The sequence below is a fragment of the Panthera leo genome, chromosome B1 (assembly GCF_018350215.1).
Source record: "Panthera leo isolate Ple1 chromosome B1, P.leo_Ple1_pat1.1, whole genome shotgun sequence".
NCBI lineage: Eukaryota > Metazoa > Chordata > Mammalia > Carnivora > Felidae > Panthera > Panthera leo.
In genome coordinates this window covers 126,202,821-126,223,536 of record NC_056682.1, presented here as the reverse complement: position 1 = coordinate 126,223,536, position 20,716 = coordinate 126,202,821, and the positions used below count along the sequence as shown (strand labels likewise).

The following is a 20,716-nucleotide window of genomic DNA, read 5'->3' as shown; positions in this document are numbered from 1 at the left end:
TCAGCGACAGACAGGGTCAGATTTGTGTTGTTAAAAGTTTACTCTGGTAGCTGTGTAGAGATGTTATCTCTAGGACAGGGGTCAGCAAGCTGTTTTTGTAAAGATCCAGATAGATAGTAAATATGTTAGGTTTTGTGAGCCACCTGGCCTGTCACAGCTGCTAACCTGTGTGTGTAGTGTAAAAGCAGCCCTAGACATAGGTAAATGAGAGAACCTGGCTGCTTTCCATAAAGCTTTATTTAAAGCTCATTAAAACTATCTGAGAGCTGAAGTTTGAATTTCATGTAATTTTCATGTATCATGGAATGTTATTATTCTTTTCAGTTTTTTGAAATGTTCTTAATGTTCATGATTTTGAGAGAGACAGAGTGCTAGTGGGGAGGGGCAGAGAGAGAGGGAGACACAGAATCTGAAGCAGGCTCCAGGCTCTGGGCTGTCAGCACAGAGACCCACGTGGGGCTCAAACATGTCAACTGTGAGATCATGCATGAGCTGAGCCGAAGTTGGATGCTTAACTGACTGAGCCACCCAGGCGCTCCTTCTTTTCTTTAAAATAAGAAAAACCATTTAGGGGCTCCTGGGTGGCTCAGGTAGTTGAGCATTTTGATTTTGGCTCAGGTCATGATCTCACAGTTCAGGAGTTTAGCCCCGCATTGGGCTCTGTGCTGACAGTGCGGAGCCTGCTTGGGATTTTTTTCTCTCTGCCTCTCCCCGACTCGTGCGCTCTCTTTCTCAAAATAATAAATTTTAAAAAAATTATAAAAAGCATTTTAAAATATGAAAACCACTCTTAATTTATTTGGTCCGACAGTCATGGTATAGGATTTACAGTTCTTATTTAACATTTCTACTCTGTCTCTTAAATGATACTTAAATTCTACCATGACATTTTTCTTCAGTTGTCTACCTTGTTTTTCAACACTCTGGTAAAGGTATGACCAATGCTAAATAAAAAGTGGGAATATAACCTCTCTCCCTTTCTATTTCTGTCTTAGTGTTCCATTTTCTATTCTGAAAATCCATGTAACACAACTGACCTCTATTTTTTTTATTCACAGGCTCTTTTTTTTTTTTTTAAACAATGGGCAATTTTGTATTTCTCCTATTTATTTTTTCTTCCCAAAGTGTTACACATTGTGCTTTCTTCTTTCAAGCCTCACACTGAATTTTTCATTTTTTTTTTTAACCTGGTGATAGTTCCTCTAAAATTCAATTCTGGCATTCAGAAGAAAAAATGGTATGGACAGGAGAAAAACAAAGTAAAAAATAAAGCAACAAAATTGCATGCAAGTATTTGTTGTGTGAATGGATAAAATACCTTGTTTCCATGGAGATAAACATCTGTGTAATTCCAGATCTGCAAACACAGCATTCTGACTTGATAGGATGTTTTCAGTTGCTTTCTTGCAGTGCCCTACTCAGACAGCCACCCCACAAGATGCTGGAAAGCATTATGTAGTGGAAATAGTACAGACAGACCTGGTTCAAATTCCACCTGACCCTTACTAGGTATATGATATTGGGCAACTGAACTAATTTTGTGGAGCCTAACTTCCCTGAAGCATGCAAAGTACATAGTCTTTTGTACTTTGTATTGGATACCTACATAGTACATAATACACAGTGTTGGGACTAGATGTGTGGGAATTCCCATCCACCTTTCTCCCACACGAAGGTAGCCATGTTAAAAAAAATGGGGGATGGGGACAGCCTCTGTTTGGTGATGGTGAGGATGTTGGTTTTGGTTTTAACTTTTTGCAGATACGAAGTTAAAGAACAAAAGCTGGAGTTTTTCCCAAATGGAGCCAGTGTACTTAAAAGGTGGATAGATGATAAGTGTCTGTACTTTTCCTTAATATTTCCTTTGCCTTGCTTATTTTGCTTCTGAAAACTTAGGTTTGACAGTTCTTGGGAAGACCTACCTAGGAGTGGACCTCCCCCACCTGCAGCACCTCAGGTTTTACATATTGGTAGCCAAGTAGCCACACTCTCCAAAGTGACTACATATTCTAGGTAGAGTTTTTTTTTTCCTTTTTGGTATGTCTAAATTTTAATGCTGATGGGTGCAATTAAATACTAAAATGGACTAAAAGGGAACAAGTGATCGTAGATTACAGAACTGACATCATTAATATATAGACAAGAAAGCTTGGCGCTCAGCTGTGGAACACCGCTTTACATTGATTTTATGTTTCTCTCTCTTTTTCTCTCTCTTGTTCAGATTCAAACATAAATATAGAGTTAGGGTCTATGCCTTCTATTTATTCGTTGTGATTTGGAAAGTCAGCTCCCTTGAGTTTGTTATAAGTCTACTGAATTAGAGCATCACTTCTAAAATAGGAGCACTAGAGATCTTATGTTCTGGGTGCCCACACGTATTCTAAAGATATTGAGGTTACTTGTAAGATTGTACAGGACTGCACTCATGCTAAGTCCTTTTATATGAATATTTATGATACAATGCCATGAAAGAAATTCGTTACAGTTTCCTTTTCTTTTTTAAACAGACTTAAGTTTCTTATTATTCTCCATTACTTCCCCCAAATAGTACCCATTGCCTGAAAGATGCAGAGTAATCGAGAAATTCACAATTGAGGCATTTGGTAACTTGATTCGTCCACATTGTATGACACTCACGTTACCCTACCCTGACACTAATAGCATCATTCTTTTCTCTTTCTCGCCCCATTCTTTCTTTTCTAGCCATTCACGACAGTTGCTAAAACATAGCGCTACAGTTCAAATAAATTATAGGCTTGGGAAAACATTATACTTAAACAACTCTGTATAATTTTTAAAAATGGCTTGCCACTGCTCTTTAATTTGCTTTCTAACGGTTTGTAAAGTTATAGCCAGTGAAACTAGGAATAATGGATTATCAAATCCTTCCAACAAGGAGAAAAGACAGTTTCAGACACCTGAGCTCTCATTTAAATTAACCTGAGTTGAGTCTGGCACATACTTGCTTTGTGTTGGAGGTGGCCACTGTCACCAGTTGTGAAAAAAGTGATCATAGAATGGTGAGAATGTTTATTAATAACTTGCACGCATAAAGGAGGAGACCATAGGTTTCACGCTGTGCATTTTAGATTTTCTTTTTACTTAATAAAAAAGAAATTATCAATTTCAAGTTGATAACCAACTTGAAAAGCATCACAGCCCTAATGATGGAATGTTAATTCCTGTCCAGGTGTTTGACCTTTTCTAAAAGACCAAAGGAAAATATTATTATTTTAATCATAAGAGTTCTGGAAATAAAATTTTATACCAGCATTTTTGAGTCTTGACAGAGCTAACTGAAAATAGGAGTATAGAACATTAGGGAGAGTGCTGTTTTAGTCATATTCACTTAAACTGTGCTGTTTATTTTACAGGGGTGCTTTTCTTCCCCAAGGAGGTTCATTCTCAATATTTTAAAGTTATTTCTTATTCCTTTTAATATGTATTGCTGCTTCTGAATAGGCAGCTGGTTGTACCTGCTTCTCTTGAAAGCATAGTCTCATTAAAATGTCAGGCTCTGGGTGTATATCATCTCTAAGGTAAAGCTCTTTACGTAGAGGCTCTTTAGAGTAATCGACATAACCTTCCTTTCTCTGCTTACAGAAATTCAAGCCGTCATGTTTAGATTTATTTTCTACTTAGATGCTGACAAATCAATCCTCACATGTGTGATGTATGATATGGATTTAACTTTAAATAGGATTAGAGTCAGAAGTTAAATACATTCAAAAGCATTTGTATCTCAAAAATCAGTTTTATGGAGGATTATATATCAAATTTTAATTTCCGTGAGAAATCATAGCAACAGTAAATAAATGGCCTGACCTTCTGTTACACTTCTGTATTGTACCTTTATAATGTCTATTAATGTAGGATGTTTACTATCTTACCTTTATTATGCTACCTCTTCTCACTTTCCCTTTTTGTTCCTCTCCTCTTTTTTTCCCTTCCCTACCTATCAATTTAAGCAGCAACACAAGCAGTGTGGCAACAAGTTCTTTGGAAGGTTTTCGAAACTTTTCTACCTTCTCTTCTCCTGCTAGATACAGTGCTGCGGCTCTGAGCAGCGCAGCTGCTACTGTGTCTGCTGTTCTTGCTGCAAAAACCAGGTAGAGCTTTATGTGCAGGGTGTGTCTTGTGTGATTTCCAACACTTTTCACAGCCTTACAGGTCCCCTCAAAGAAGACATAGCCACTTGAAACAGTCACAGCTCCGTATGAGACCTTGATTGTGTTGTGAACATTTTACCCGGGTCATAGACCTCTCCCACAGTGTTTCTTACTGGTTTTTCTTTTTTTAAGTTTATTTTTTTATTTTGAGAGAGAGAGAGAGACAGCACAAGTGGGAGGAGGGGCAGAGAGAGGGAGAGAGAATCCCAGGCAGGCTCTGCACTGTCAGCATGGAGCGCAAGGCAGGGCTTGAACCTATGAAACCGTGAGATCATGACCTGAGCCGAAACCAAGAGTCGGACGCTTAACTGACTGAGCCACACAGGCACCCTGTTACCGGTTTTTCTTTAAATCACCTGTTCATCTCTTTCCATTACTGCCATTTGTCTAGGATACTTCTCAGTTGAATGTTGTGGGGTTTGTATAATTTTTAGTTTTTCATAATCTGAAACAGAATGAACTATCAGTAGATATTTTAAGTTTCTATTGGTATTCTCTTCTCCCACAAACTGATTGTATTTGAGGGTGATCTAAAGTCAAACTATTCTAACACCTCTCCTCCCCCAAAAAGAATAGTAACTTTTTATTTTTGTGAGATTCTGTTTTTACATAATGTCTAGTAGTCTTTATAGCTTTACACGCTTTCTAAAAGATTGTCTCAATCTAAGCTTTGGTGAAAATCTAGTCATTTCCATATGAATGAGTCAAATAATAGAATACTCTTTGCCCTTCTTTTTATCCTCTTTCTACTGCTTTGTTTTTTCTGCCTGTCTGTAAAATGCTTCTGTCTGTAGCTCTTTCTGAAAATGTTTCCAATCATAGACTGTAAAAACTACTTTTTGCTATTGGTCCTGTGATTTTTCGTCTTAAACCTCTTTCTGAATGCTCACCAGGCTCTCCAGTCCTGATAAATATCACACACTCCTGGATGCACTTTGCATCAGCCCTGTTTCCAAGCCTTTAGCTTTCTCGTACCTCCAGGCCTCCAGAAAGTCAACTGGCTCTATCCATGTTAAGGAAGCAAGGTACTGTGGCAGCGCATATCACAGTGGTGGTTTGCTGTGAAATATACTGCTTTCTCTCTAACACTTAACCACTATATTAATAAGCCAGATGAGAAAGTCCTAGAGCGGATTTATGTTGTTTTAAATTAACTGTAAATTCAGTGCAATGCTTATTGCACAAGCGTGTTATTTTGTATGGTCATTAACTTTCCTTTTAACCCCTTGTGACATTTTTTAATAGCACATTTGATGTTGGTATGAAATTATTAGTAGTTTTGCAAGTATTTAAATTATAGTGGAACCCTTTTATTGCGTGCATGTAGCTGTACTAGAAGAATCAAATGTTTAGTAAGATATACCTTTATACCTTTTGCAGAAATGAAAAAGAATAATAAAACAATTCATTTTGATTGGCTACTACTTATAGTACTTAATACGAAGTTTTTACTGGGGCAAACAACAATTTTACCATATCTGGGAAATTCTGAAACACAAAATTAATTTTTTTACTAAACTTAACCATGATGCCAAAAATTATTAGGCATAATATAAAAAATAAAAATATCCCAAGTGTTCACTAAAGGTGTAATCTTAATGAAATAACTGTATAAAATCATTTCTGATGGAGCATAAAATTAATGATGGGGTATACAGCTATGACTATAATTAGTAAAAACCTGATATGATTTGGGCCATCCACTGATTATGTGTTCAGAGCCTATCCACTGCTATGGAGGTTTTCAATATACTTAATTATATAACTTTTTAGGAGGATGTTTAAATAGAGGGAGAGAGATCATTGTCCATTTTTCTCTAAGGAAAAAAAACCTCCCCAAATAATTTTATATTTGTGGAATTGTGAGTGTTAATTGAACAGAAATCTTTCATCATCAGAGCTAACTCTGTACAGAGACAGGCTACTGACCACACTGAGAATAAAAAGTCCCTTAGAGAACTTAATGGAATGTTCTAGATATTCTTTCCAGAAAAGTACCTATTGCATTTTTAAAAAGCTAAGTGACCAATGATATGTTTTGATTGATATCAAGTGGAGATGGGATGGGGAAAACGGAAATAAGATGGAGAAAAATACTAGTTATGAGACAATATTCCCTTCATTAGTGCCCTGCTCAGTCAGCCCTTATCTTTATATTCCAGTAAGTTATTTTGCACTCACTATTTAATATAAAAGAATAACATTAAAATTCTTGCAAACCTTGCTTGATGAGAGAATGTTAATGTTTTTTTCATTTACCGTTGCAAAAACAAGGACAGTTTTATAACATTTTCATACATAGCTTTTACATGCAGTCTGTCTTTAAGTAGAGATAGTACTCTGAAATAAGTGAATCCTAGATAGTTTTCCCTTCAAGTAAAACATTTTGTTGTTTAAATAAACTTCTTGTTTAAAGAACAAAAAAGATGTGCATGCAGTAATGGGCTGACTGACACTATCCATGGACCCACTTGTAGAGCAGGTAGCCATTATCATTACTTTTTATTAACAGCAATAGGCACAAACTAAACATATTTCGGTATTTGGGAAGGGAAATGATTTTCAACAAGATAAGTGAGTTGGCATTCTACAACAGCAGGAACATTTGGTTCTCTAAGGAGACCTTAGTGAACTCAAGTGAGAAGAAAAAGCAGTTGGGACAGTCACATGTCTTATCTCTTATTTTTCCTTTTCTAAGAGAATAATCTCTAAAATTATAATAAAGTATAGTATACCACCAAACTTGTTTCTTTCTATTATAGTATATTCAGCATTTTGAATTTTGATACAAAAAAGTCTTAAGGTAATTTTGCTTAGGAAAAAATTTCTTGCAAACACAATTCAGGAAGGAAGGAGGCTCATGGCTTCTCTCTTTGTCTAGGTCCTTTTTTAGAGTTTTGACAGAAGAATGCTTATAATGATGATGATCCTTCCAGAAATATTCCTTTCCTACTACTTCAGAGTCTACTAGTATATTAATTTTTTGGTAACACTTTAGCCAAAAACTGTTTAGTTTAAACATTGATAATTAAACCTGTGATGTATGGTTGGGTTTTTTAAAAAAATTAAATATATAATTAGAATAAAATTTACCTCAGGAGTATTTTTTGAACAGTTTTTCCATTGAAAATAAACAAAATTTCCAACTGTTGTCAATCTGCAGCCGAAATTTATTTGTTGTAATAGTTAAACAAATGTGGGAAAGGAATGTAAACTCAAAATAAATCAGGTTCTAGACACTGAAAGTTCACTTTTCTTCCTTTTTCTTTTTTCTCAACAGGTCAGTTTTGTAAAGAAACCTTTGCTCTGTTAGTGTATTTTTCTGTGTTGAGTTTTTGTAATATGAAACAAAAACTTTGGTATTCTTGAGATGGAAGTCATTTCCATTTAATATTTCAGTGCTTATTTATTTGACAGACTAGGAAAAATGACTATATTTGATCCTTAGCTTCTGTGGAATTAGCTAAAGGTATTTATGGATTTATTCTGGTTTGCTTATTAGAATCCTTTAGAAGGCATTTTAATTTTGTTTAGAATATAGGTATATCTTCAACAACTTAAATTTAGAAAAAATATATATGAGTCATAATTTCAGAAATAAGATACTAATCTAAGTAATCATGCCACTGTAGTAATAAATCAGTCATTAATTCAAAATATTTTTCTGTTAGTGATTATTATAACATTTTGTTCCCAAATATATTTTCTTTAAGTAGTAGCTAATACTAAAAATTAGGAAAAAAGAAGTTAGCTTTTTTACGGGCCTAAGCGTTATTTATTCAGATATATGATTGTCTCAATAAAACCTAATATTCTTTCATTACTACATTAAATTTTTTAAGTAGAGATCTATTTCCCCTGGGAATGTTGAGATCTGCTGACAGTCCTGAATTTAAACATAAATGGAACAGCTTTCTTTCTTATAATTTAGAACTTTTTAAAAAGTTTATTTATTTTTGAGAGAGAGTGAGAGTGAGCAGGGGAGGGACAGAGAGAGGGAGAGAGAGAGAATCTCAAGCAGCCTCTGAACTGTCAGCACAGAGCCTGGAACTCATGAACCATCAGATCATGACCTAAGCCAAAATCATGAGTTGGATGCCTAACTGACTGAGCCACCCAGGTGCCCCTAGAATTTTATAAGGTCTGTCTTTATAATTTCCTGCTCACACTTTGTATCTAAAGAGTTGTTTAAGATTTAAACATCTTAGGGGCACGTGGGTGGCTCAGTCGGTTGAGCGTCCGACTTCGGCTCAGGTCATGATTTCAACGGTTTGTGAGTTTGAGCACCATATTGGACTCTGTGCTGACAGCTCGCAGCCTGGAGCTCGCCTCAGATTCTGTGTTTTCCTCTCTCTGCTCCTCCCCCACTCAATTCTGTCTCTCTCTCAAAAATAAACATTAAAAATTTTTTTTAAAAATAAAGAAGGTGATGGCTCTGTTACACTTGAATTTGAGAGAACAATAATAGGGAATGATATGTCAAGAAAGTTAAACTAGCTCTAGTATGATTTTTCAAAACTGTTTAGTGTCAGAGGCACCCCAGGACCACCCCCAGGTTTGATGATTCACTAGAGGACTTACAGAATTGGGTATATAGTTGTACTTATGACTAAGATTTATTATGGTACAAGAATACAAAGCAAAATCAGCAAGGGGAAAGGGTACATGGGATCAAGTCCAGAAGAAAAGACACTCAAGTTTCCAAAAGTCCTTTCTCAGTGAGGTCACACAGGATGTGTTCCTTCCTATAGCAGTGAGCTGTGACAAAACGTTCAAAATGTTTACTGGAAAAGCTCATTAGAAACTGAGTTCGTAAGACAAACTTTTTTTTTGATGTTTATTTTTGAGAGAGGAAGACAGGGAGAGACAGAGTGTGGGCAAGCAGGGCAGGGGCAGAGAGAGAGAGACACAGAATCTGAAGCAGGCTCCAGGCTCTGAGCCATCAGCACAGACCCCAACTTGGGTCTGGAACCCATGAACCATGAGATCATGACCTGAAGTCAGATCTGAGCTGAAGTCAGATGCTCAACTGACTGAGCCACCCAGGCGCCCAAGACAAACTTTTATTGGGGCTCCTTATTTTGTCACCCTGTGCCTAGTTTATACTGTAAGTCCAGACTCTCAGAAGGAAAGCAGGTGTTCAGCATAAACCATGTTGTTTATACAGTTTAGGCACAGTGAGCTACTCTTATCTTTTAGAAAAAGTTTTATATGACTGTAGGGAACTGTTTACTGGCCAAGTTCTCAAATGCCAGTTAGAGGCCAACCTTACAAGTGGCCTTCCTAAGACTAGGCAGTTTCAGGTCTGCTTTGTTAGTTTTCATCCCAGATTCAAGAGCATTGGAAAAATTAGGTATTATTTTTTTTTTCTAAGTTTACTCATTTATTTTGAGAGAAAACGAGAGAGAGAGATTGAGGAAGAGACAGAGAGAGAGAGAAAGGGGCAGAGAGAAAGAGGAAGAGAGGATCCCAAGCAGGCCACAGGGCTCGATCTCATGAACCTTGTGATCTTGACCTGAGCTGAAACGAAGAGTTGGATGCTCAATTGACTGAAGTCACCCACACCACCCCAGGTGCCCAGGAACCCCTAGAATGGTAGTATAGTGGTCATGATTGAATTTGAAATTTCTTTTCATTGAAATAATCTCAACCAAAGCAGTATAATTAAGGGCACTTATTTCACTGGTCATTAATTAGTATCCTATCTTTATTGATCTATTCCTCCAGCTGTTTGTTTCAATTATGGAAGGACTTGAGTTTCTGTGCATGGAATTATTTAAGCAACCAGTACCTTGATTTTTGCTCAGAAGTTAGTATAATGTATTCTTATTGTTGTTACAATAATTATTATTGTGATACTTCACTTGAGAGGAACTGCTATAGTATTATATCATTCCAAAGTACATATTTTATAATTTGAGCTACTTAAAATGAGTTTTTTTGAAATGACAATATATAATTATAAATAACAAATGACAGGGTAATAAAAAGCCATATGGTCTTCTAACTCAAACTGAAACCAGCACAGATGAGGCCTCCTGTTAAGCAAGTAAATAACTTTGAGTGAGGACAGTGGCGGTTTTGTCTTGTTTATCTGTGTTATGAACACACAACATTGTATGTTCTATTAAGCAGGGGATGTTATCTCTTGTTTACCACTCTGTGGCCAGTGCTGAGCACAATGTCTGGCATGTAATAGGTGCTTAAATGTTTATTCAATGAATGAATAAGTGAGTGAGTATGTGAGTGAAAAGAGTGACTGTTAAGATGTCAGGAAAACTTAGTTCATAAAACTCCAGAAGAATGTGAGAAGGAGGGGGAAGAGATATCTATGCCATTTCATAGAGATTATAAGGGATTCTTTACTAATTAATTGTTTTAATCTAGATGACTCTTCTGAAATGTTGAAATAAGAATAGGAAGAGAGAAATAGCTTCTTTTTCGAAGGGATTGGGTGTAACAATGTTTTAATAGCCTAATTTCTCCTGGTAGACCTTTTAAAGAGAATTTGCAAAGTAGTGAACAAATGTAATCTGACTCCTTTCCTCCTTTCCTGTTTTGTTTTGTTTTGTTTGTTTCAAAGAAAGATGGTCCCTCAGTCATGGTTTTCTTTTTTAAAATATCCATTAATAATTTTTATTTTCCTTAGAGATTTAATAGATTGAGAAAAGAAAGGCTCATTGCTAAGTCAGACTGCTATCACTTCACCAAAGCGTTTCCTTGTTTCCTTTCTAGCAACACCCAGGAGACTCCTCAGCAATTGGTCCCATCAGTAGCTTCAGCTCGGAGCATGCCTGAGAGACAGGAGAGCCCAGCGGCCACTAGACCAGGGGTGGCTGGTCTCACAACTGCTGCTGCCTTCAAACCTCCAGGATCCACCAACGTTATCAAATCTCCAAGCTGGCAACAGCCAAACCAAGCAGGTGGGCCAAAGAAATCTCTTGCTTTTTGTTTTTCTTAAGTGTAATTATGAAAATATCTTCTAGGACGTATGATAGAATTCATGGGTCAAGAAACCCATTCTTGACCATCTCAGCTTTAAAAAGGACTGCATAGAATAGCTATAGCTGTTTTCCTCTGAGGTGTCTCATAAACGTTCTGTGTGTGTGTTTGATAGAATTGCCATTTGCTACTCATAATTATAGCAATTTCTTTGTTTCCCAGATTACTCAAGAAACATGTGTGAATTGTAAACTTGGGGTCTTACTAACGAACTGTATTGATGGAAGTTTAGCCTTGGAAATACAGTATTTTAGTTTTGATGATATATACAAAATAACAACAGCAGAAGCATTTATTGTCATCAACCACTGAAGAAGGAATCTTTGCCTTCTTGTCCTCTGAAGATTTATGAGGCAGAATTGCAAGAAGGTTACAGTGCCAAAAAGAGCACATATTTTATTTTATTTTAATTCTATTTAATTTTAATTTATTTAAGTATAGTTGACATATAATGTTAAGTATTTTCAGCTGTACCACATAGTGTTTTGACAGTTCTATACATTATGCTGTACTCACCACAATAAATGTAGTTACCGTTTGTCACCATATAACATATTATTGACCATAGATACCCTATGCTGTACTTTTTATCCCTGTGACTTATTTTATAACTGGAAATTTGTACTTGTTAGTCCCTTTCACCTATTTCACCCAGCCCCTCAGTGCCCTTACCCTCTGGCAACCACCATTTAGTTCTCTGTATTTATGATTCTGTTTGTTTATTTATCTGTTTATTCATTTTTTTTTTAATTCCACACATAAGTGAAATCCTATGGTATTTGTCTTTCTCTGACTTATTTTACTTAGCATAAAACCCTCCAGGTCCATCCATGTTGTTACCAAAAGGCAGGATCTCATTCTTTTTTATGGCTGAGTTCCATTATATATATATACACACCACATCTTTTTTATCCGTTCATCTGTTGATGGACACCTGGGCTACTTTCACACGTTGGTTATTATAAATAATGCTACAGGAAACAAAGGGATTGCATATATTTTTTTGAAATAATATTTCTGTTTTCTTTGGGTAAATACCCAGTAGTGGAATTACTAGATCATATGATATTTCTATTTTTAGGTTTTTGAGGAATGTCCATACTCTTTTCCACCGTGGTTGAACCAAATTGCATTACCACCAGTAGTGCACAAGAGTTCCCTATTCTCCATATCCTTGCCAACACTTGTTATGTCTTGTCTTTTTGATTTTAGCCATTCTGACAGGTGGAAGGTGAGATGTCGTGGTTTTGATTTGCATTTGCCTGATGATTAGTGATGTTGAGCATCTTTTCATGTGTCTCTTGGCATCCGTATGTCTTCTTGGAAAAATTTTTATTGAAGTCCTCTGCCCATTTTTTATCGGATTATTTGTTTTTTGGTGTTGACTTGTTTAAATTCTTTATATATCTTAGATATTAACACCTTATTAGATCATTTGCAAATATCCTCTCCCATTCAGTAGGTTGCCTTTTCGTTTTGTTAATGATTTCCTTCCTTGATTTTGGTGTAGTCCCAATAGTTTATTTTGGCTTTTGTTTTCCTTGCCAGAGAAGATGTAACTAGAAAAATGTTGTGAAGCCTGATGTCAAAGAGATTACTGCCTGTGTTTTTTAAGGAGTTTTAGGGTTTCAGGTCTCACAGATCTTTTTCTTTTTTTTTAATTTTTTTTTTAACATTTTTTTTTGAGAGAGAGAGCATGAGCAGGGGGAAGGGCAGAGAGAGAGAGGGAAACAGAATCCAAAGCAGACTCGCTCTAAGCTGTCAGCACAGAGTCTGACATGGAGCTCAAATCCACGAACCGTGAAATCATGACCTGAGCTGAAGTCAGATGCTTAACCTACTGCGACACCCAGGCGCCCCACAGGTCTCACAGATCTTTAATCTGTTTTGAGTTATTTTTCTGTATGGTAGAAGAAAGTGGTCCCCTTTCATTCTTTTGCATTTAATTGTCCAGTTTTCCCAGGAATATTTATTGAAGAGATTAAACTATCTTTCCCCCTATTGTGTGTTCTTGCTTCCTTTGTTGTAGATTAATTGATCATATAAGTATGGGTTTAATTCTGGGATCTGTATCTATTATTCCATTGATCTGTGTATCTGTGTTTTTGCCAGCCAGTACCATACTGTTTTGACTACTATAGCTTTGTGGTATACTTTAAAATCTGGGGCTATGGGGCGCCTGGATGTCTCAATCAGTTAAGCCATTGACTCTTGATTTCAGCTCAGGTCATGATCTCATGGTTCATGGGATCGAGCCCCACATTGGGCTCTGCGCTGACAGTTCAGAGCCTGCTTGGGATTCTCTCTTTCCCTCTCTCTTTGCCCCTCCCCTGCTCTGAAAAATAAATAAACAAACTTAAAAAAAAATTTGGGACTGTGATACCTACAGCTTTGCTCCTTTTTCTCAACATTGCTTTGTCTATTCAGGGTCTTCTCTTTTTCCATACAAATTTTAGAATTGTTTGGTCTAGTTTTGTGAAAAATACTATTTGGATTTTGGTAGGGATTGCATTGAATCTGTAGATTGTTTGGGTAGTATGGATATTTTTAACAATAGTAACTCTCCCAGTTCATGAATATAGAATACCTTCCCATTTGTTTGTATAATCTTCAGTTTCTTTCATCAGCGTTTATAGTTTTCAGAGTACAGTTCTTTTACCTTCTTGGTTAAGTTTATTTCTAGGTATTTTATTATTTTTGGTGCAGTTGCAAATGGGATTATTTTCTTTATTTCTCTTTCTGGTAGTTCATTAGTGTATAGAAATGCAACAGATTTTTGTGCATTAATTTTGTATCCTGCAACTTTACTAAATTTTTTTATTAGTTCTAAGAGTTCTTTGGCAGAGTTTTTAGGCTTTTCTGTACATACTATCATGTCATCTGCAAATAGTGACAGTTTTACTTCCTCTCCCAATTTGGATGCCTTTTATCTCTTTTTCTTGTCTGATTGCTGTGACTAGGACTATGATATGTACTATGTAGAATCCAAATGGGGAGAGTGGACATTCTTGTCTTGTTCTTGATCTTCGAGGAAAAGCTGTTAGTTTTTCACCATTGAATATGATTGAATATGATGTTAGCATTGGGTTTGTCATAAACAGCCTTTATTATGTGAAGGTATATTCCCTATAATTCTACTTTGTGGAGAGTTTTTATCATGAACAGATGTTGAACTTTGTCAAATACTTTTTTCTGCATCTAATGAGATGATCATGTGGTTTTTATCCCTCATTTTGTTATAGAGAGAGAGCATTCGAATAATAAGAGGGAACAACCTGGGCTTTATCTGGAAACCTGAATTTTCGATCACTTCTACCAATAGCTTTAAGTAAAGTCACTTAACTTCTTTGACCCTCTGTTTTCTGATCTGTAAAATCAAGGCAGACTAAATAATCCCCTGTTTCTCCTAAAATGAATAAAAGTGATAGTTACAGGACTAAAGGACTCCTCTTAACAAGAAGATGGGATCATATACTTAAGTGCCTCTAGTTCCAAACCCTCAGCCTTCGTCTCTTCTCACTCTTTACACTCCCTGGATGATCTGTCATCCAGATTCCTTTTACAACCTAGCCACTGATAATTTAGGGTCCTCTCAGTCCTGAGCTCCATATCCTCAAATTTGTTGACCTACTTGCTGTTTCCATGTGGCACCTTAAATGCAGCATGTCCAGAAATATTATTACCTAACCCTGGGAATGGTACATCCACTAGTCACCAAAGCTCCAGCGTAATCTTGAGACCTCCCACCTCTTACCCCCACGTTTTCACAGTAACTAACACCTAATGATTTTACTTCTTAGTATTTCTCAAGTTTCTTCTCTCCTCTCTGTGGTGAGAGCCATTGCCTTGGTCCGAGCTTTTGTCATTGCAAACAGCTTGTAAGTAGTTTCCCTGTCTTCTCACCCCATCAGTCTGTCCTCCATACTGCAGCAGATATCTTTGTAGAACTCTGATTTGCCCATGTTCCTCTCCTGTTGCAGATGCTTTACTGTGTTTCTCCATCCCTTAACTTACCACGGAAGTCCACTTTCACTTTGGCTCCTGCTAACTTCTCAGTGTCGTCTCCCACTGCTTCCAATTTGTAATCTGTGCCATAGCCTTACTAAAGCATCTCAAGTTACTGACACATGCCATGCTACCTTGCCTTAGAATGCTCTAGTCCTTCTTTAGAGAATGTGCTTTTTACCTAGACTGCTACTGAATTCTAGCCTTTCCTCATCAGTGTTGGGAAAAGTATTGATTGAATATATAGAAGGGTCTGCTTTTAAATCTATATATGTATATATATATATATATTTTTTAAATATATATATATATTTTAAGAATTGCTTTAATGATTGATCATTTATTATTATTTAAGACTCATTTTACAGTTGTAAGAGTGATTTTTTAGTTAATTTAGGAATTCTGTCTTTTGATTTGTAATTTTCCAGTGTTTAAACATATCAGACACTAACTTTGTTTATTATTAATAAATTATCTTTAGACAAATACTAATTAGTTATATTAAAATTTATTTCATAGTGTCATTTTGAATGGTTTTGAATTGTTATGTGTTACTAATTTTGCAAGGATAAGCTAAAATTTTTTGTCGGAGGGGAAACAACAAATAGGCCATTGCATATGGTCTGAGCTATTTTAAAGAAATGACTGTCGTCTAACTTTCAAAAACTTAAAATATTCAGTCTGATATCATTAGCTTCTGAAATTTCTAGACTGTTAATTGATTTAGCAAGACCTCTTCTCTTGGGGGAAAATGCTGACATCTCAACCCCATAGTTTGTTGTTTTTTTTAAATTTTTTGATGTCTTTTTTTTTTTTTTTTTTTAATTTTTGAAAGAGCACAAGTGGGGGTGGAGGTGGGCAGAGAGAGAGGGAAAGAGGATTCGAAGCGGGCTCTGCACTGACAGGCTGACAGCAGCCAGCCCGATGTGGGGCTTGAACTCCAGAACCGCGAGATCATGACCTGAGCCAAAGTCAGATGCTCAACCGACTGAGCCACCGAGGCGCCTCCAGCCCATACATTTTTAATTATTTACCACTTACTTGAAGTTTATCTATGACTCGATATTTGCTGCAATTATTTTGTATGTGCATTAGAATATAGAGAGTAATTTTAAGAAAAATCTCTTTGGTGTAGTAATTGGAAGGGAACAGGAGAATGTTTCTTAAAAGTGAGGGAAAAACTATATGAGGTAGAAACTAACATTAACTTTGTGCACTGCAGAGGGCAGAAAATATACGTACTGCTTTTGGAAATTCAGAAACTGTGGTTAAAATAACCACTCTTTTAAAGTGAAAAGAAAAAATCCCAATTGAGGTGGAACTCCTGGAGAATACACTACAGCAAAATTACCACAAGAGGGCAACAGAATCCTGTCTTCTCTGAGTGTAATTTGCAGTTAAAGCAGTCAAATAACACAACTATAATCATGATTCATATGGTTAGTATTTAAAATACTGTACTTCTTACAGAAAATACAAGTGAATTTAATTTGAGCAAAACTATAGCAGTATAAAATACTACACATTATATAACGTTAGAAAGCATTAATATTATAAAAAGAAAACACGTTTTGCCATTGTGAATCATAGTTGAATTATATCGTGATGCTTAGCTCAAATTAGAAAATATTTGCAGAACTCTTGCTGTTTATCTTGCTCTAGGTGCTGCAAACTGGCATTTAATGTGTACTATGCAATGTAAAAGTTACTTATTTTACACTATTTTGTAAAAATTGTAAAACAAATGTAAAATGCCCAGCCATGCAAATTGTTGTATTCCACTCTACCTAATAGTATACCATGAAAAACAAAACAAAAACACCTCAGCATCTATTCTTACTCTTTGATAAGTTTAAGAGCATTCTAATGCAAATGAAAAGGTTATTTGATTTACAAGGGGAGAGCTGTCTCATTGGGGGTTCTCATGTTCTTCACGGTTCACCTGTGAAAACTACATTGTGAAAACTACACATTGTGTAGTTTCACATTGTGAAAACTACAATGAAGGGGAGGCAAAAGCTGGAGAGGCCAGTTGCTGGCGGGTGGACTCAGAATAAAGCATTGGTTTCTCTCACACAGAACTTCAGGCTTCTTTCTCTTGATAGTTTATAGCTGTGCTCTAATGTGGGAGATAAAGATCCCCCCCCCACCGACATCATTCAAATAGTGACTTTTATCAATGATGTCGTTTTAGCATAATTTCTAAAGTTGTGTGAGAAGGATGAGATAAAAATTACTAAATTGCAGTCTATAAGTGGCTTGGTTGATCATGAAATCAGTTTAATGGATCATAGCCAGTATTTTCATTAAAAAATGAAATAAAATAGGGGTGCCTGGGTGGCTCAGTCAGTTGAGCATCCAAACTCTTGATTTTGGCTCGGGTGATGATCCCAGGCTCGTGGGATCGAGCCCCGCTTTCCAGCTCTGCGCTGAGTGTGGTCTGCCTGAGATTCTCTCTCCCTCTACCCTTCTCCCTGGCTTGTGTGCATGTGCACACACACTCACTCTCTCTCTCTCTCAAAAATAATTTAAAATAAATGAAATAAAATAGAATATATAAGAATATTTTAATATATTAAGTATTTTACGTAGTAAGGGTAGGTATCATGTTAGGAAAATGTGGTTTTAGTTTATACATGCATGGAAGTAAGTATACAAACATGTATTTTGGGTCACAGTGTTTCTTACTATGTTTTAGTAGTTAAAACACTTGGAAGCCATTTATTTAAATAAGTATTAGACATACTTTTGTATATCAGATGAGTAATGTAGTTTGGAAATGATAGCCCTCCCCAAACTGCATTGAAAGGGCTGATTGAATTTTTAACACCTACTAGTGTGTTCTGAATCTGTCATAGGATTCCATTACTTCCCCTGAAGTTCTGACTTTGAATCTTAGAGCCTTTCATTTGTGATGTTATATAGCTTGTGTTACCCAAGAACTTAGTAATGCTATACCAGTTGATAAAGAGTAACTAGGTGTATTTGTAACAGCATTATAGTTTGATTGGATCATCTTCTTTTTCTCAGGCATGTATTTTAACATACACCACCACACATACACAGACTTGTCCATGACTGGCAAAGACCTGACTATTTTAGGATGCAGGGTGTGCAGGAGTTCATAGTCTGCATGAAAGTGTTAAGACACCAAAGAAGTAAGAATCCAAGCTTGAGTTTTATGTAAGCTAGCAAATACTGCTTCCTACTTGCCCTGTGCCTTTAATACTTTCATAATTCAGATGTAGTAGTCCCTTTGGAAATATTAACTTGATCTAGGAAGATACATAAAAGGTGACATTCTTCTTGTTGGTTTTCAGAATTGGGGATTTATACTTTTTTAAACTTACATTTTAATTCACTATATTTGTATGTCTAATAGATTTTGTAATGCTTGAAATCTTCACATTGAATATAATTAATAAGTGGTTAGATAGGTATTTTCAAGCCTTCATAAATTTTATGGTTTAACTTACAAATATGTTCCTGTGTTTATATAGGTGATCTAATTTGCTGTGTAATGTTTTCCCTAGACTCTCTGTAGGTTATGGATTCCATATTGGGTAAGTTTAGTTCATTTGATGCAAATATAAAATACTACTATCTTACCAAATATAGTCAGATATTCTTCACAAATCCAGTCTTAAAGTCATGAGGAGCCATTAGATTTTGGAAGCACATCAGTTTTCTAACTTTAGTTTAATTATATACAAAATGAGAATGTCTAATTCATTAAGATTAGGGCTGTTGTTCCTCGAACCCACTTTGCTGACAGGTAGTGGTTCTGAAAAATAAGAGTGCCTCCCCTGTGGGGCATGAAATTCAGAAGGCCAGGGGTGTTCCCTAAATGGAGCATTTGAGCCTTCAGTTTCTTTATCTGTTAAAATAAGGGGCTAAAAGAGTCCCCTATAACATTGTTGTTATGTACGTATACATATATACACAAACGATATAACACATATTGAAGTTTGTGGTACATAGACGGGTACTCAAGAAAGATTTTTTACCCCTCTCTTCCTGGTAGTGACAGCATTAATAACTTATACTGTTACCATCTAGCAGAACAGTTCTGCTCCTGTGACTTCTCTGCTTGAAAATGTTTTGGGCTCTCTGCTTCCCACACATTAAATGTTTGGCTTCTTAACAGAGCTTATGGTCCCTTTATTGCCTTGTGCCAACCTTCTTCTCCAGCCTATTTTGTAGTACAGTTCTTCACATTCTCTGCAGTCGTGTCACACAGTTCAAGAGTTCATACCATTCCTTGGGCACACACCTCTGTACTTGGTAAAGCTGCGCCTTTTATTTAAATGCTTTTCCACTCTTCCACCCCTGAAAAATTTCTCTTCACTCTTTGAGACCAGATGTTATCTCCTTTGTGAACCTTTCCTGAGCCCTCTGAATAATTGGCTATTCTTTCTCTCTGTCCCTACAAAATGTTGATGATGGCTTTATTATAGCATCCATCATATTCATTGTAATTGTTTACATATGTGTCTTTTACCACTGTTTTTAGATCCCCTTAAGGACAGGGACCAAGTCTTACTACTCTTTGTTGTACAGTACCTAAACAATACCCAGCACAGTTCGTAGGCCTTTGGTAAATGTTAGTGGCTGAGTAGGTGAGTGGGTGGATAGGTCGGTTTGTCTTATTTTGAACATCTTCTTCGTATATTTTGAGGAATTCACAGGACGTTGTTCTTTCCTCCTACCAGACTTGAAATTCCCACTAGTCATTGAGCAGAGGTGGACGTGCTGTCTGCCAAAGGCTGCCATTAAAAACTACACATATGCCCAGGGAGCAGAGGACTCCACTCTCCTTGAAGCATTAAACTGCCATTAAGACTTTAGAGTTGTGTGTATACAGTACTATAACTAGTACTGTATTATTTATTTCCAGTAACTAAAAAATTAGTAATAGATCTGAAGCCCTGTTTTCTTAAAAAATATGGGAATATATGGCCTATAAGGAACCAAGCAGTGGAATGCAGAGGAAATATTAGGCATAGTTGTTCATTTTATCAAGGTGGACAAATTAACTTGGATGCAAAGCACCAGTAAATAATAGAAATTAGCAAAAAAAGGAGCAAAGAGTTAAGTCAGATTACAAGTTCCAGATCGGACAAGGAGGTCTTAATGGAGAGGGAAGAAAGATACCAGTAAAGTTCCAATGATACAATCTTGAGATACAATATTTGTTTATATTAGTTTATAGTGGAGTCATATTTTATGCAAGAATAAGGTGTTCATGTTTATGCCTAAAGCAAAATCGTATCACATAGCAGTGTCCCTTGAATATTTTTAGGAAGAGGCCAAGTTGGAGAGGGAACAATGTATGCAGAAGCTCTCGGAGAACTTGGCTCAAGTCATTCAGTCTAGATAGTGGCCAGAAAGAAAGTTGGATGGGCTAGTGGGGGTCTGGTCAGAAAAGGGCTTTGAAAGTAAGACTGGGGATTGATGCAGAAAGGAAGCCCTTAAAAGATTTGTAAACTGGAAAGTGACCATCAGATTTGCAATCATTAAAAGATCATTAATAGTGTTAA

General features: G+C 36.3%; 1 protein-coding gene across 11 annotated transcripts in view; it reads left to right on the top strand.

Annotated features, from left to right (window-relative positions):
* Window positions 1–20,716, top strand: part of PDLIM5 (PDZ and LIM domain 5) — a 219,392-nt gene that overhangs the window by 155,327 nt on the left and 43,349 nt on the right. For 10 of the 11 annotated variants that reach the window (XM_042935867.1, XM_042935866.1, XM_042935862.1 and 7 more), the window contains one exon: window positions 10,905–11,092. In XM_042935867.1, the coding sequence (XP_042791801.1) occupies window positions 10,905–11,092 (188 nt within the window). Of the gene's footprint in view, window positions 1–1,896; window positions 2,014–3,971; window positions 4,110–5,062; window positions 5,195–10,904; window positions 11,093–20,716 lie in introns of all 11 variants that reach the window. The other variant, XM_042935873.1, reaches the window with a different exon arrangement.